The sequence below is a fragment of the Pyrgilauda ruficollis genome, unplaced genomic scaffold (assembly GCF_017590135.1).
Source record: "Pyrgilauda ruficollis isolate IOZ18807 unplaced genomic scaffold, ASM1759013v1 scaffold37, whole genome shotgun sequence".
In the NCBI taxonomy this organism is placed as follows: Eukaryota; Metazoa; Chordata; class Aves; order Passeriformes; family Passeridae; genus Pyrgilauda; species Pyrgilauda ruficollis.
In genome coordinates, this window is record NW_024525156.1 from 16,262,138 (window position 1) to 16,280,368 (window position 18,231).

The following is an 18,231-nucleotide window of genomic DNA, read 5'->3' on the forward strand; positions in this document are numbered from 1 at the left end:
TATTTATTTGCTCAGTTAACCCGTGTCTCTTTATGAAGAGAAGATTGTGTTCAATTAGGGTGATTCTGACCCTCCAAAAGCTTGTTTCTATAAATGGGATTTTCAGAATATATGAATGACTTTTGATTACGGTCAGTCACATTTAACAATTTAGAATGTTTGAATTAAAACTACAAAGAAAAGCAATGTATGCACAATCAGTGTGCAGTGTCAAGTGGTTTATATATGCAGTAGCATACAGCCAAAGTACACAGCATGCAGGTTTGTTGTGTACAAACATGTGGTCTCTGCCATTCCTCCTTATCCAGGTTTTATCCATGCTGGGCTATTCTTAAGTTCTGAAAATTAACAAATAAGGGCATGGGCTTATTCTGAACATTGCGGGAGTTTTGAGTATTCAGCATTGTACGAGTAGTAGTCTGTTGTAAGCTAACAGCAACAAACATTTTTCCTTGTGAAAAGCTAAAACAGGACTTTTTTCTGATAGATTACATCTAAAACCCAGGACTTCCAGACTGACAACAGCAAAATTTATTTTTTCCTGCTGGGATGGTGACTGAGCACTGGCATGGGTTGCCCAGATGGGCGATGGCATATCTATCACCCCTGGAGATACTTAAAAACCATCTGGACATGGTCCTGGGCAACTGCCTTTATGTGGACCTGCTTGAGCAGGGTGTTGAAGCAGATGGCCTCTGAAGGTCCCTTCCAACCTTAGCTCTTCTGGGAAACTGTAGTGAAGACCGTAAGATTACAGCATCACTGTTTTAACCTAAACAGTGTTTCAGAAAACTATTATTGGCTTGTTTAACTTGGAAAATGGGAAGAGAATTATAATCTTGAGGATGAATTTATACCTTAAGTAATTTTCCTTTCCCTTACATAGTGGTAAGTTGAATTCTAAAGAGTTATTTCGAGATAAACAAGCTTCACAGTATTATATATGCAGACTAGAGTTGATTCATTAATATTCTATATTAGCAGTGTGAAAAGCAGAGCTGTCTTCTGTGAGCTGATTTTCCTGCCTCTTTTATGATTCTTCACATGATTCTCCAACTCTTCCTGGGAGATACTGAAGTAGAAACATTGTCCTCTTTTGGCAACAGTGTGTGAACTCTGGAGAATGAATTGTATTCCTGGCTGTAGGTTGCTGGAAAGGACGGGATTAAGATTCCCATCAGCCTTCTCTTTGAGATAAATATTCTTTTTATCTCAATATTTCTTTTAATTTTACAAGGGAAAAGATTATGTACCATTTTAATTGCTTAATGTGGAATTTCTAAGCAGCTTTTGCACAGAAATGCCTTATGTGATATAAAACATGCAGACTATGTTAAGCAGAAAGTTAACGAAAAAATTTTAAAAGAAAAGGATAACTAAGCTCAGAAAAATGTACTGAGGGCTTCTGCTGACAAAGCTTGGGAGGAGGGTGCTTGGCACAGAACTAAGTGTTTTTTAAATTATTGCTCAAAAAATATTCTTCCTCATCCCCATAAATACTCTGCACTTCCTGGTTTGCAAAGGCTTTCCAAAATGCTGTACTGAGACATTGAGACCATAAGTTGTGTGGGACTTCTCGTGTATGGTAGCAGAATGATGTACTCTGGGTGTTTTTTAACAAGTTGAGAAATGCCAAAGAATTTAATTGGGCTGTAAGAGAAGCATTTTGTTAAGCTTGTTTTTAATAACCAGGGAGTAAAAATTGTATTTTTTTAGGTTGCATAAAAACAGCCTTAAATGTGTTTCACTGGCAAACCTTTTATGGTATTCAGTTTCTATTAAAATGTTTATGTTCTTGGTGGTTTTCTCCGTTAGTTCTGTCCTCCTCCTTTTCTCATTCCTACTTGTGCAGTTTTAATGAATATTTGATACCCAAGATCCAGCTTAGGTTTTTGAGATGGTTAGTTGGGCTCTACTTGATGATCTGTTCTTGGGCACACTTTGCCTTGGGGAGTTCTGCAAAGAGAGTTTTGATTCTTGTTGACTCACAGTTTTGTGTCTCTGTCATAGGTGGAAGAAGTGAAAAAGCACCAGCACTGTTTAGCATTTAGCTCCTCTGGACCTCAAAGCCAGACCTACTACATTTGTTTTGATAACTTCACTGAATATCTGCGATGGCTGCGACAAGCATCAAAGGTGAGAATGCTGCTAGCTCTGCTGTGAATGGGATGTTTGGAGAGTTTCCCCCAGTTCAGTTTCTCCATGCAGCAATACTGTTCCTCTTCTGGGTTGATTGTCAAGAACGGCTGTTCGTGTTGTATGGAAATACCCAGATTTGAGAGCTCGTGGTAACAGGCAATAGGGAGGTGAATTTTTCTGCATTTACACCAACACCTCCTTCTACTGAGGTTGTGTAAGCAAAGTGCTGTACTGAACTTCTTCCATTTTCTTATCAGCTGAATGGATCTACTGAGATCATTATAATAGCAAGGATGACAAATACAACTGTCAGTATTTCAGTTAAAAAGCTTTTTTTCAGTATTATTAAAACATAAAATAATGTCAGGGTTTTTAAAATTCATTCCTTACATAGAACCTAAATATTAAATTGCTAGAATAAAGGATTTTTTTTTCCTGCTTTGAAGTGTTGCTGAACCTCTCTCTGGTTTAATAACTATTTGATTTTTGGGTTATTTGTAATAAGCAAATAATTTTCTGTCAGTAGAAAAAGATTACTAATGAAAACCTTTGTAAAGTAAATTTTATACTGGGCTTAGAACACAATTAATTATAGGAATTTAGGGCATGCATTGTTTTGTTTAACTCTTCAGTTCCACTTTCTGTTGTTGAAAGGTGTTTTTGCAGTTGTCTGTTTTATCTCTTAATCCCTGCTACTTTTTTGCTAAAGCTCTATATATCTTGCACCCTTATATTTTTCATACTTATTACAACTGAAGTTTTTTTACTGTGCTGTCAGTATGCTCTGTTTGGTTTTGTAGTTGGCCCTAAACTGTTCATTAGTTTCCTATTTGATAGGACTTTCCATGCTCTTTACTATGTAAAAGTATCTTAGTTTTATGTAGCACTACTTGGAGACACTCATGTAGCACTAGATCTGTTTTGTCTTTACATTGCAATAATGTATTATCCAGCCAATTGCCAGTGATGCAGCCTAGGTTGTGGACTTTTTAAAGGTTTGATTGGATGTCAGACTTTCTTCAAACAGTAACTAATGCACCTTCTAGTACATGCATAATTTAAAATGTCTTTTAGGGTTTTTTTTTCCTAGTTAAGTTTTAAAATTCTTTTTAAAGAAGCTGTTCTGGCATATCTGCTTAGGTCTGTTAAACCTCAAGGTAAAAATCCCCAAGGCAAGTTTTATGAGATGGTGAGGCACGGTCTGTCAGGTTTTTGAGTCCTTGTCGCTTTGGGGCTGTCTCTAGGACACTAGTGTCCTTTCATCTCCAGAGGGTTTGACATCAGATAAATGAAAGGCAAATCTAATGAGTGAGGAAAACAGTGGAAAACAATGAACTTCAGAGCTAGAGATAAATGGCCAGAAAGCCCCTCTGAATTACTGGCAGCTTAAGCTTGTTCTGTGCCATGCTGTGCTTCTCTCTTTCTCTCTGGTTCACCCAAATGACTAACAGCGTCGGGATGATAGCCAGCATGAGAAAATATCCCCATGCACTCCCAATAACCTCCCATTCTTATGTAAGTGTAGAAAGAAAATACATAGTTTCAAGTGTCTTTTCAGACTGTCAGAAGTGAAGAAACTCTCTATGCTGTTCTTTTAGTTGGTAAAACATTCTTTGAGGAAAAATAAAGGCATTTTAAACCCCAACTCCCCAGCCCCCAAACCTGAAAATTGTCATTCTGCATTAATGGATTTTCAAATAGTTCTTTGCCACTTCAAGTTGTTTTTTTGATGTTTGGGGTTCCTGTCCTGAGACTGAAAAACAGAGACAAGCATGATTGTATGCAAGGCAGTGGTGTGGGAAGTGCTGTACAGTAACATTGTTTCTGAAGAACAGAAACAGAGAAACTAGTAATGCTGCAAAAGTAACTCAGATTTCCTCCAGCTGGTGCTGTTTGTATCAAAGTGCTTAATTGTGAGGTGCACCACACCTGATTTACATGTATAAAGAAATGACAAAAGTTGAATCTTCAGCTCTGTCATTCAGGCAAACTAACATTCTTACGCTGGGAAAAACCCCCAGCATGTATATGAGGTATTCTGCCTCAGGTGTTTGGGAACTAATCAAGTTCAAAGCTGCTGAAACAATCATGCTAACCAAGAAAATACTGTGTAAAACACTGTGTTTCTAAAAGCGAGCAAATTTAGGAAGGGAGGTATTATGGCTCTGAAACTTAGCCTCTGGTCGCTCGCTATGGGTTAGGTCACACGGTGCCTGCAGGTTCTTCCCTAATACTGGTGTTGTATATAGTACTTACACTTTTGTGAGTTGTTATGAATAATGTTTAAGACTGTATTTTAAATACAGATGTTGTTTAATGACGTTTTTCTGAAAGTGACATTTGTGTTATATTCAGTGATAGTTCTTCAGAGTAGTTCTTCTCCTTTGTGCTCCTGATATGTGCTGCTGAAAACTGAGGCATCTGATTCTTACATAGTGCAATGAAAGCTTTAATTATAAATTCTAATGCAGAAGGAAATCCCTGGTAAAATATTTCCTTTAAATTGTGCAATTCAGTTTTTAACTATGAAAAAAAATTAATGTCTGTCTTCTGTATACTTCAGAAGAGCTAGAAGATGATGTTATTTTAACTTTTAAATAACAAGCTCAATCTTGAAAGGAGGCTTGCAGAGAATGCTTGCTCTGCAGTCTTTCTCCCCACAGAATATTGACAATTGTTGACTTTTTAGTGGTGTTTCAGAATGAGACAAATCCTAATGCATCACTCCTGCAATAAATATGTGTATGCTAGAAAAGATTTGAATTTCTGTTTGTGGAGACTGGGGTTTAATTTAATTAAAAATAAGCATCGCTCCTGTATAATCAGATTCATTCTAACAGTGGAATCTATCATAGCCAAGACCGCTCTTGTGCTCTGCCTCTGTAAATTTTTGGAAGGTGAATAGGTGTTAGGATTGGTTTTCCTATATGGATGTGTCCTGAGGTGAACAGAACTTTTGTTTTCAGGACAGACTAGAATTATTGCACAAATACTGACCTAAATATCGAACTTGGTGACATACTTATTCCAAGTAGGCCACTTTTAGATACGCTGATTAGCCTCAAACAGAATATTTTTAAAAGCTGGAGATCTGTCTTGTTTGTTAAGATTGATAGTTCTATACCACAGTGCATTTCTTTCCTTGTACTTTCCAAAAACTGGAGGGCTAATTAAGGAAGCTTAAAAGGAAAACAACAGCAACAGATTTGGTCCTTTGTGATCTAATGCATTCGTTCTCTTGCCAAATGTTGAAAAATAGGCTTATGCAACTGGGAAGGGTGAGCAGAGGGGAAAGAAAGGAACATCTTCCCAGCTTTAAAGAATTTTGTCTGCATAAAGTTGTCATGATAGTTCTGGAACTGGCACAATTACTTGCACAGCAAATCTGCCACTGTTTGCTACTTGAATGTCAAATGCAGAAGGACAGGGCAAAGAACGTGTGTTTAACAGTGAGGAGGACGTGATGAGGGGGTTCCTCATTTGCTACTTCCAAAAGCTGAAAAGCTACATCCTTAATGTAGAAGAGAGAGGTGTTACGCATACAGTGTTAGGGATTGGTGGGACTTGCTGTTGTGAGGCTTTTATTTGGGATGTGGTCTGTTGTGGGATGTTTCTAACAGCTAAACCTAACCATTTTACAACATGTGAAATTTCTGTTGTGAGCACTGCCTATGACACAGTACATGACGTGGATGGTTTGGGTGGAGTATAAAAGGATTAGCAGTCCTCTGTGTTCCAAGGCATGCAGTTAAAATGGGATGTCAAGATCTGCCTTGGAAATACGGTATTGCAGAGCTTATGCCAGGATGCATTACAGAATTTTATCTTCTTGGAAAGAGTGTGCCCCACTGGGCATGCTGGGATGAGTTATGTGACCCCACAGAACCTCTCTCTCCCCTCCTGGCTGCGGGAGAGTAGGAAGTGTGTCAACAGTTTCATATGGCAATTATTTCCTGCTTTAGTGCTTGGTTCAGTGGGGCAGGTAGAGGAAAAGAGGCGATGAGGGATAAGGGCTGTTAGCAGTGCCTGTCTGTGTAGGTAGGGAGAGATGTACAGGCACAGAGCCTTGTGTGTCTGCACACCATCGACCAGAGTTGCACAGCTGTGGCTGGGAATAAGTTGTCGTGTGGGGCTTAGATGCCTACACACAAAAGTCCTGCTGTTGAAAATACAAGGAATGTCCAAAAATAGGATTTAAAACCTACAACATTTAAGAGTTTTCCCTTGTGTGCTTTTATATTTTCCTTTCCCTGTTTCAGTCATCTCTGTGTAAATGTCTGTCATGGAAGTATGTGGTGTTCCAAACAACCGTAGCCTGTGAAAAAGGAGAGATGATGTCAGTGTACATTATGTTTAAAACATGGTAAAAATAGCAAGAATAGCAAATTCAACTGAGAAGGGCGTGCTGCCATGTTGGCCTTATTCCTTTTATGCCAGTGCAGAATGCTCTCTCTTCATACATTTACTTGCACTGTGAAGCTAGCAGAAAACAAGAACAGATTAGAATTTGGCTCATACTATTCAAGGAAGTAATGCAGGATCCTCTACAGCTATAGTGTCCATCTTTCCTCAACTTGTGTAGAGATTTACCTGAAGCAGCAGTGCAAAATTATTGGTTTTGCTTTTTGTTTTTTTTTTTTTCTCTAAAGTTATCTAGTTCTGACCATCTGCCTCAGTCTTCTAATTATTTTTTCAGTATAAATTTGACAATTGTGTACAGAAACTGTTGTAAAAAGACGAGTATGAGCCCTGTAAAGCTCATCTGTAACTCTAGTGATATTTACTTCTGATGAGGTTTGAGTTCTGACCACATGCTTGGTGCTACAAACCACATATATATATATAAATTCTGCAGAATTTAGAAAATAATTCCTGACCTTGACTGCAGTTCTGCAAAAATATTCCCAAAATAGCAGACCAAGATGATTGGCTTTTGGATGTGTTTTACAGAAACCGTGCTGAGGAAATTCAGTAAGCAACAATTGAGCATTAATGCTGAAGATGTACCTGCTTTTCAGCTGTGCTTTATCCACCTTTGAGACAGGGATAGATCAACAACCATGGGACTGCTTTTTCCTTCAGCACAGAAGATTTTGCTCATTAATTAAAGTGATGGGAATTAAGGTATATCCACTTGTGCATATAACTTCATCTTTATTTCAGATACTCTCAGATGTTAGTGCTTGTCTTTCTCCTGTCAGCCATAGTCAGCCAGGAAAAGTTGTGTGAGAAATTTCCATGCCAGCTTCATTGTGGAACGCAGAGCTTTTTAATACAAAATACAGCTTCCAGTCTGTAAAGAAGGCTTGAAGCCTAGTCTCATTGTTAAGTTAGCCCTACAATGTATTTGCCTTGGCTTACCCTCTAGGTGTTTGACGTACTTCATATATATTTCTGGATACTGTAATGAGCTGTATTCACCGAGTTCATCACTGCCGTGATTTTTATTACCAAGCTTCAGTTGTTTCTGGAGGCATTAGGGGCAGGCTTTTCTAATGCTTACTGGTCAAAATGGGCTCAGAATACCTTCTTGCAGTGCTTTGATCACAGAACAGCACCAATGGTGAGTGTAGGGGAAAATCATATGCAAGGATAAAGTAGTTTATTTTAAGTTATTTGGGATGTTGCTTGTTACAGTGCTTTTATGTCTCTGAATTCACTGTCTCCTCTGCAAGTCTGTTAAGCCCCATAACCAATGGGCAACCTTCTTCTGGAGGAATACTGTGTAGACTTTTACTTTCAATGCAATTTGAATTTCTAGATTAGCGTTTCTGCTTTTATCTTTTGCTCTTGGTTATCACCTGTGGTCATTCTACAGGGAATTGTGTACAACAGACTACTTGTGTTGCAGTTAGGAGTTTCTGACATTTCCTTTTAGGTTAATAGTCTTAGTTTATGTGTTTGAATGTACCATTGTGATTTGGAGCTGCCTGGTTTTGTGTGTTTTGGGAGCAGGTTGGAGGTCAGGAACCTGCTGGTTGGTCACTGTGAAGGTGACCATGAAGTAGTTGATTTGTTTCTTATGCCAGTTGAGCTTGGAGGCTGAAAAATTGGTCTTTATTCTAATATGACCTAAAAATTAGTATACTGCCAGCATCAGTGGACATCTTTTGAAAATAGCCTTTAAACAAAGCTTGTTTTCTTTGTGAATAACAATTTGTGTTTCTTCACACTTGAGACTAAGCAGCACCATTAGCCGCTTGGAAAAGTTGATTCAACGTCTAGTCAAGGAAAAAGAACCCAGGAAGATTTTCTCGTTTTTTAGTGGGTCTTTTTTGGAGCTGATCCTTACTCACAGGAAATATGATGACTCTAAGTTCAGTACAAGGAAACCATTTTTCCCCTAATACCATAAAATGACAATGTTGAGATAATGCTTTAACTAAAAATAGATCCCTAAAAATAAACCCACAGCTTCCTTTTGGTGGTGATTACAAATACTCAAACATAAACAAACCTCTGGTTTCCATGCGGAACTTGACTTCCTTTTCTCTGTGTGCATGAAATCTTCAGTATTTGGGACCTTTGCTCTGAAGTCGTCATATCTGGTCATTCTTGCTGTTGATGGCTTCTTATCTCAAGTGTGAAAACAGAAGATTGGGCAAAGCAAACTTGAAGCCAGTTTTCTTGCTCTTTTGATGATAACACTTGAAAGTTTTCCTCCTCCTCCTCTTTCCCTGCAAAGCCTATACTTTTGTGTCTTTTTTGTTATATGAGGTTAGTTGACATTTTGGAAATTAACTTCTGTGTGTGTTTCAGTGCAGTCAGTCTCTCTTAATGGTTCAGGAGGGAAGCCCTGATATTTTGTCTCAGCTGATTAATTTTGCATGTCTAAACAGTTCAGCTGATTTTAAAGTGTAATGGTGACTGCAAGCTCTTAATTTGTGTTTCAGAGAAATTAAAGTTTCACTGTTATTTTTTTTTTCTTTTGCTGGAATTTAGAGAGTCTGTGGTTCTTGTTTTGGGCTTGCTGCCTTCAGTTAATAATGGTTATTGAAGTATTGAAGCCAAGAGTGAGAACAGAAAACTAGGTATCGCCCAAGCATCTGGAATTGCATTCAAGTACTGTCTTTTGAAGCCTCTTAATCAGGTTCGGGTATTAGTGAAGCTGAATTTGTGCAGCTCTTGCATAATTACAGGAAAGCATCACTTGAAAGCTCAGTAAGGTGTTGTATATGTTATCTTTTTAGATGTGTTCAATCCAGAAGGATCCCAAAGTGTTTTCAGTAATCTCTGGAAGTGAAAGAGTAGGAACAAGTGGGAGAATGAATGTAATATTGCTCTTAATGAAGCTCAGGGGAACCAAGTGTCTGCAGTGAGCACATGCCATAAGACAGGAGGGGATTGCAGGGACTGACATATTGCACAGTATTTTGGTGTGTGTAAGGTGTTACAATGGAGCTGGTCTTGAACCTGAATGGCTGTACACTGAAAGCCTTTCCAAGTAAAGTCTAGCCGGCAAGGAAGAAAGGAGAGGAATTATTAGCAAAACCTAACTTCAGGGTCATTTACTCTCCTTAGGCCTCTTTTGTAGTCAGTGGAGAAGGATTAAAGTCTCCAAGAAGAAGAGGGAATGAGTGCTAGAGACCAGTTTTTGGCCACATGCCAGTAGAGCTATATCCATGATTATTTGTATTACAAAACACTTGGGTCAAAGGCCTTTCTGAGTTAGAGTGGAATAACGGCATGAAAAGTGTTCATCTCATTGTAGAATTTTCCATATGATACAGCTGTGTCAAAGAACCTAGATCAGCAATTGAGGACCTAGCATAATCTCTTTCTTAACACAAACTAAAAAACCCTACCACCCTCTCCATGTGGGACTGGGGAGACTCACACTTCCAGTGTAAATCTTACTGGCAAGAGTCTGAAATCTATAGTATATCATAGAATGGTTTGAGTTGGAAGAAACCTTAAAGATTATGTAGTTAAAAAGTTGCCACCATGGGCAGGGACACCTTCCAGTAGACCAGGTTGCTCAAAGCCCCATACAACTTGACTTAGAGCACTTCCAGGGACGGGGCATCTGCAGCGTCTCTGAGCAACCTTGGATTATCTTTGTGGCCTTCCTCTGGATATGCTTTAAAAAGTTCAAGTCTTTATTGTGTTAGAGACCTTAGACCTGGATGCAGCACTCCAAGCTGGGTCTCACAAGGGCAGAGTAGAAGGGGAGAATCATCTCCCTTGACCTCCTGGCCACATCCCTTTTCATGCAGCCCAGCCTGTAGTTGGCCTCCCTGGCTGTGAGTGCACATTGTTGGTTCATGTGTGGGTTCTCATCAACCAGAACCCCAAGTCCCCCTCCACAGGGTTGCTCTCAGTGATGACTTATACCAGTCGGTACTTACATCTGGGGTCACCTCCTGACTCTGGTGCAGCTCCTGGGACCTGGACTTCCTAAACTTCTTGAGCTCTTGCAGGTCCACTTTTCAAGTCTATCCAGGCCCCTCTGGATGGCTTCTCTTCCTTCTGTTATCTGTAAGCTTGCTGAGGGTGCACTTGATCTCACTATCTCATTGATAAAGACATCGGAGAGCACCAATCACAAGACCTGTGATCCTGAAGGCCACTACCTTTCACCTGACAGAGAGCCATTAACCACAACTTTGGCTGCATCCATCCACCAATTCCTTATCTGCTAAATAGTCTACCCTTCAAATCCACGTCTTCATGGTTTGGAGATAAGGGTGTTGTGTGGGACTGTGTTGAAGGCCTTAGGGAGGTGCCGGTGGATGACATTGGTTGGTCTTCCCTTGCTGCAGTCACTCTGTCATAAGAAGGCCACCAGATTGGCCAGGCATGATTTGCACTTAGTATTTTGTATATGCTTTAGTAGTGCTTCCATGAGGATCTGCTGCATGATTTTCCCATTCTGAAATGAAAAAATGCTGAAAGAAAGTCCTTTCTGGAGGGCTGCTCATTGCAAAGTCTGCATGCTTGGCAGTACAGCAGCTTATCTTTGTAAATAAATAAATCTAACAGGAATAGTAAGAAGCAAAGGGGTTTTTCTTAATTTTTATGAGACTGTCACCTCTTTGGCAGTATTTACAAATGCATTATTTTCAGTCAAGCTGTTCTAAGGATGTTAATATTCCTTTCTCCACCAAATGGAGATTCACATGTCTGAATTATAAGTAGCTTAATGCAACAGCTAATTACTGTCACTTAACTCTAAGTTACATCTTAAGCCTTGTCCTTGCAGGGATCTCAGTGTGAGCATCCCAGTGTGGCTACCACCAAGGTACAGAGTTGATATCATTCCCTGGGTAATATTGATACCACTACATTATCTCTAGAAGAAGACTACTTTTCCTCCAGGAGGAACAAAAGTACTCATATTGTGGTAGTGACTTCAGATACTACCCAGCATTTCCAAATGACAGATGATGAATGTCACCTTATTTGTCAAATTCTTTCTCTCAAGATCTTTATGCTAAACTGGGGTCATCGGCTTTCGCATCTATGATTTTTTTTCTGGTCTCCTATCATGAAAAGTAAGGGAGCCCAACTTCTGGCTAATCCCCTTCGCATTTCCCCCTCCCCACACGTTTGCTAATGCTGTTTTCAGTTGTTAGAGGTTTGCACAAAGGCCAAAAGTAAAAGTGACCTGTTTGTTTATAAAACTTTGTACAGAGATAAAGAGATCAGAGAATTGACAAGTTTAAATTATTTTTGTTCCCCTGATTCTTGCTGGCATGAGGTGTTTGTACCAGAGGCTTTTGGCTGCTTCACCTGCAGAGGAGAGATGGGGCAAGAGTGCCCCGTGGGTGCTGCCACACTGGCATGCACTTCTGCCCTGTTCTTAATAGGGAATTACTGCTCTGACCTGTGGCAGTGCCTGTTGGGTTTGTGGATCTGAGTGACAGGCTTTCAAAAAAACCCTTTGCTGGGTTTTATATTTTCTGTGTGAGGCCCTTAGCTTGAGTTGGCGTCTATCTAATTTAACATTTGAAAGAAAACAAAAAGGAGATGCCAGAAAAGACAGTACCCTTTTACCCTTGGGCTGCACCCATTTTAACAGCTGTCATTTAAAAAATGAAAATACATGGCTTTAAAGAAAAAACAAATGTTTTTTTCCCCCCTCCCCTTCATTAAGTTTTCTGGCATGAGATTGTTTACCAGGCTAGAGTTGCTCAGCTCTTGACTGTGGCTGAGGAATGTGCTTCCTGGCTGTGGACTTCAGCTCAGTGGAGGGAGCCTCTGCTGAGCAGGGCTTTGATGTTTCAATAGAAAGGAGGATTAGAATTTGAAGCAAGGTAACTTCTGAAGTGAGGAGAACCTGTTTGCTCAAAGTTAGTTTAGGTATTTCAAGGCAATGTATCACTGTTTAGTTAAGGCTTATGCAGGACTTGGTGGGATGTGATGATTATCAAACTGTTTAAAAACAAATCCTAAAGGAGAAAAATTAAACTACCTTTGTATTGCATGTCTACAGCAGGTATAATTTAACACTGTCAACTCAGTTCAAACAGACTGGGAATTTGGCTGCCTTTACAGTGTGGGCTGTTTTGCTATTTTGTCTTCTGTTGAAGTCCTAAGCAGTAATTTCTTATCTGAATGGAGCTATAGGTAATGGGATGAGGGTAAACAGGAAAAGACATAATTGCATTGGTTGAAATTCACACCACAGGTCTCACCAAAAGATGTCCTTGTGTAAACAAGACTTGTGTTTGTCCATACAGCTGGGTTCAGCTGTGCCCATTGCTGACATCCATTGTCAGCAACAGATCATTTTTGTAGTATAGCCAAGGCTTTAAAACAAAGACCATAATCAGTCTTGTTGCATAGCTCAGTGACAGAGGTGTCATTATGCTGATGGACAAAGCCAAGTGGTTTTTCAGCCCTGTGTAGCAAAAAACAAGAATATGGGTTGATGCGAGTGTTTTTCTGTATTTTTGTTGCCAGCTGATAAAGATTTACAGTGAACCCATACTGTGTTTTCATAGGTCTTGGAATACTGTTTCCTTTTAAAAAATAATAAAAGAATATAATAAAGAAAAAAATAAAATCAAAACACTTTGGCAAATCTCTTTTATTTGTAGTGGTGCCTGGAATCTAGGCATCAGAGGTACTGCTGGTTTTTTGGAATAGTTGTTTTTGTTTGTAGGTGTATTGTGGCACAAGTAACGCGTAAAAGTGAATTTTCGTATTAGGGAGACTCCTGTTTCTTTGGCATGTGTGCAGCTCTCAGGTGGGGAGGAGCAGAGGGCATACTACCCAAGGGAGGGAGAGTACTCTGCAACATCATTTTTTGTGGTGGTATTTGTAGAATAAATCTGCATTTTGTTGCTGCTGTGGGAAAATTAAAAGCACAATTACAGAGTTTTGGTGTTTGCAGTGGGTAGACCTAGGGCTTTTTGTAGTACATGTGCTACATTGTGTATCACTTCTTCAAAACTACAATTAGCTTGCCATATTCATCTGAAGACTGAAAAAAGATAGAACAGTGTAGGCCTAGGATGCATAACTGAGGTTGCAAAAGAAACAGGGAAAAAAATCTTCCCTTGGACTTTGTGGTTTGATGTGCAAAGTTTGTTGTGGCCTTATCCTATTACTACTCTTCTGGTATTACAGTGGGGGACATTGCAATGCAATGACAGACTGCAAAATATTTAAAAATAATATCCAGGGAATGGAGAAAATAGCATATTTCATATTGTTTATTTATATTTTTTGATGATTAAATATCCCAACTGAAAAACAGACTTCAAAGAAGAGTGAGATGTTGCTTTGTGTTTGAGCTGCGTGGGTGTCAAATGTTGCACGTCTTGCAGGGACAAGCATTGACTCTGCAGCTCCTGCTGTAGCTCCTGTCATCGAGAGCTTGTCATGTGCCATGTTCCGAGAAGATCACTGCCCCAGCCATTTCCCCAGTGTTATTGGGGCTGGAAATGCAGCAGTGGTTTCGTGTGACACAAGTCTGAGGGGTCTGTGCAGTTTGGGATGTGATGAGAACACATTTGAGAGGGATTGGTTTGGGCCGTGGCGGCTTCTGCCTGTGGAGTTTTGAATTGTGCTGCTTGTGGTTTTATTTTTATATATGTACATATAGCATATCAAACAGCTGTACTTAAGAGTCATCCACAAGAAAACACCAAACAAACCATAACAGGCACTTAATGCAGGTTCCCTGTGTATCCAGAAAGCCTTTCCCTCTAGCAGTGCTACCACACCAACTCTCTTCACAATTTTTGGAGGAGCATGGATGTGTTGAACACAGCCCAGATAACTTGTTGGGATATTTATTTACAGTTTATTTTGTTAATTTTGTTTTCTTCCAGTGGAAACATGAATTTCTGCAGATAATGTCCTTTTCTCCAGATGCATTTTATTCTTTGAGTGTGAAGTATATCCTACTCAGCATTTTCTCACCTTTTATCAGCTTATGTCTGCGGTGATTCTTCACAGTGAGTCAGGGAAACCCAGTGCTTTGTTAAAGAACTGCATAGTCTTTTGGGAAAAAAAAAAACTGTTTGCTTTTAATAAACAATAGCAAACTCAGGCATGTGCAGTCTTTTGCTATATTGAAGTCAATTATAGACAATTGCAAGATTGATTGATTTCAGAACAACATGATCTCAGAATTTTGATATTCAACTTCAAAATAACTGCTGGTGAAAATTTCTGGTCAATGAAAGAAAGTATTAAAATTATGTTCTCCTTTGTTACTCTTTTTTTTTTTTTCATCTTGTTCTATTCTGTAGGAATTTGTTATAGAACAGTATTGAGCAATGGAAAGAGAAGTTTTTTGAAGAGAAAAGCCTGTGAGAATGTGTGTTTATATGAGCCTTCCTTGTAACAATTTGAGAGTTAATTCTTGGAGTACTGTTTGGTAACAGAAAGACTTTGATAAAATTACAGTTGATTCCAGAACTAAGACCTTTTAAAAGAATGGTTTTTACTTTTACAGTTATCTCTCTGGTAGAAGCATCATTCAATATTTGTCAGTTGTGAGAAAATATTAATTAAATGCTTTGTATAATAATGTGTTCTCTTAAAAAAGTCAAAAAATAACCAGTACATACAACCTGTAAAAACAAAATTAATTTTAACTAGATTTATTTCTCAGGGTTTGACAGTTTTAAGAAAGGATTTGCATCCTTTTTTTGGGCCACAGTAGAATTTGTATATTTGATTTTGTTTGGCTGCATTATCATGATTCCCACTCAGAGTTACCATTTCTGGTCCTTGAGATATTTTTAGAGTAATGAGCCTTGCTAAGCACTGCTGGATTGCTTATTGCTGTTCATATTGCATTCCAAACAAGTAGTTGGAGCAACAGCGTATACAAGTGTTACACCTGAAATTAAATATTCTTCCTTTTAAATTTGACGGGTGTCAACAGTGGGATCAGAACTGTGCAGTACTGGGCATAAACAGACTGAATACCCAGCATTCAGAGACGACTGCTCAGTGTAGCCTATGCATAATTCTTGTCTTCTTCTAAAAGGGGAAGAAAAATACTAGCTACAGTACCAAAAGGACTGAACTAATTGAGTAAAAAAACTTCACGCGTTTTCATGGATGTGGGAGGGCTGGATTATTAACGGTTGTGTTGGAGAAAAACACTGCAGTGTCTGTTCCCCTTGAAGCTTATGGCTGTGTGTTTATAATAGCAACCACTTATCCTAAGGCCTGTGCACCTTGCGTTGGAGAGGGGAAAAAACATTTCTGTGGCCTTCCTTTCAGTGGCAAGCTACCTCCTCAACACCTTTAGTTTCAGAGTACCTTGTGGCAGGGACTCTATCTCTGCCCAGAAGGTTGAGTGGTGTGGCCTTCATCAGAGTTGAGAAGCCCTTATGTCACCGGGCATTGATAAGGAGTTTTTGGGTCTTCTTCTCTTTTTGCCCCTTAGATGTGGTGTTTGTACCTCCAGAATCCCAGCGTAAAAGGCCAGTGAAACAATAGCTGCTTTTAGTGTGAGCAGCTGACAGAGCACCATAACTATTGGAGCACTCTTGATGTGGTCCCAGAAATCTAAAATGGTGGTGAAGTTGTTTACTTCTCTTCCTTTGGTCCAGCCATGCCTGCTCCAAAAATGCCTCTCCTTCTTCTAGCATTTGGCACCTCTTCCTTGCCCACCATCCCCGCTGCCTTGCATTACTGAGTTGTGCTTTGCCATGTAGCATTTCTGTCGTACACTGCTTTGTAAAAGAAGATTTTTAGTAGTGTACGACAGACTATTTAAGCATTCTACATTGCAGCCTTGGGTTTGTTTTTGATTCTGCTGGTGATATTTTATTTGTTTTTAGTAAAGTTTAGTAAATGAGTAAAACAGGAAGATGCAGTTCACCGAGGTGTATCCTAGAGATATAGAAAGGGGAGTATTGCTGTTACTTGAAGAAGTTACCTGTAGGTCTGTGTGGAATGACGCTAGCTATATATATATAGTGTTAGGTGATATGATTTTTTTAGCCTCTATAGATTGTGTTTGTTTTATCTTCCTCTTTCTAGAAAACAGTGTTAAGCCTCCAAATCTCAGTTTTGGTTTTGTCTTATTTTTTATCTCTTTTGGACAGTCTTCTAATTCATTGAGAAGAAATGAGTGCTTGGTGCTTTGCTGATGGGTTATTTTTTCTCTTCAGTAAGGTGTAAATGGGGTAACTCTTCTTCTTCCATTTGATACCCATCTTGGATGTATGAAACCAAGGCAATGGTGATGACTACTAACCCTTCACTTCCACTCACTTGGAGGAGGCATTGCCTACCCAAAGACTAAACTAAAGCTGATGTCAATTTTTTTTTTCTGGTTGTAAAGTATTGCATAGCTTCATAAATGAAAATAGATTATTTTCACCTATTAATTTGACAAACCTTTTCTCCCTGCTAGTCATGTGTGGACCTGGTCTAAGCACTGAAGCCAAGAAGGAGATCATGGCATAACTTGCAGCAATTATGTAAACTGTGTTAGATTAGCTGTATATGCCAACACTGGCTTCTGCTGTGCTCATAAAACAGTTTATCTTGTGCTGGTAGGGGTGAAGGAAATTTTATGTTTTTTTTATTACTATATTAATATACTGGTGTTGTACTTGACTTACAGGTTGCATCACAACGCATCAGCTCAGTGGATCTTTCATGCTGCAGCTTGGAGCACCTGCCTGCCAACCTGTTTTATAGCCAAGACCTCACTCATCTTAATTTAAAGCAGAACTTCCTGAGGCTAAACCCCAGCCCATCCACAAGTGGAGCGCTTAGTGAATTACAAAGGTAAAGTAGTATCGTTCTACTACTCTTCCTCTGTCCTTGGAGCCATGATCTGCAGGAACTTTCCTAAAAATTACTACCTCCTCTTGTGGAACATTGGCCTGACTGTAATGCTTCAGAAATTGGTTAACTTTGTGTGTTGGAAACAGGCTGGCTTTCATAAGAAACTTCATGTTTTTCTTGTAAATAGAAGGATATTTTCAGCTCAAAATGCAATTTTCATAATGTGTTTTTATCTACCTGCTGAGGCCAGACTGTAGTTCCTCAGCCTTTGACTCGTGTGAGTGAGTATGAATTGGTGAGCTGCGCACCAAAGGCAGCCATTCTAGGTAGGTACAGTACTGCATGTGACCAAGTGAAGAAGTTTTCTGTTAGCCCCCTCAAGCAAAGGAAGCCCTGATTTCATAAATTCAGTCTGGTTCCTGTCTTCCTCCTCCTCTGCTCAATCCTAATTCTTCTTTCTTAGTATCTGTGACCTTTGAGTTCTTTCCACTGCAGCTCATCCAAGAGTGTAACAAATGGGTAGACAGCAGCATGATTGGTGCTCTGAATGATTTAATGTATGTGTTCTGTGGAATCAGCAGCCTTTCTGTGTTCACAAAGGTGAATGTTCCCATACTGAATATAAAACTGTGATTTTAATTTCAGTGCTAAGTGAATTGCAAAGTATCTCAGGATTGTATTTGTGGATGGTGCTGTTCAAACAAAATGTTTTAAACAACATTTCTAAATCCCTTCCTCTTTGAAAAACAACCGAAAAGTACAAGATGGATTATGTGGGCTGTTGTATTTTTAAATCATTCCAATTTCATTTTGGAAAAACAAAAAATCTGGCATAATGAAAGATGAATGAACCCCGCAAGTCTGCTTCACAAACAAAGCAGG

The 18,231-nt window shown here is 39.3% G+C and overlaps 1 protein-coding gene across 1 annotated transcript in view; it reads left to right on the forward strand.

The window, feature by feature from the left end:
* PHLPP1 (PH domain and leucine rich repeat protein phosphatase 1) overlaps positions 1–18,231 on the forward strand; it is a 136,388-nt gene that overhangs the window by 73,319 nt on the left and 44,838 nt on the right. Inside the window, exons 3-4 of the mRNA XM_041475891.1 lie at positions 2,011–2,136; positions 17,183–17,349. Of these exons, the coding sequence (XP_041331825.1) occupies positions 2,011–2,136; positions 17,183–17,349 (293 nt within the window). The remainder of the gene's footprint in view (positions 1–2,010; positions 2,137–17,182; positions 17,350–18,231) is intronic.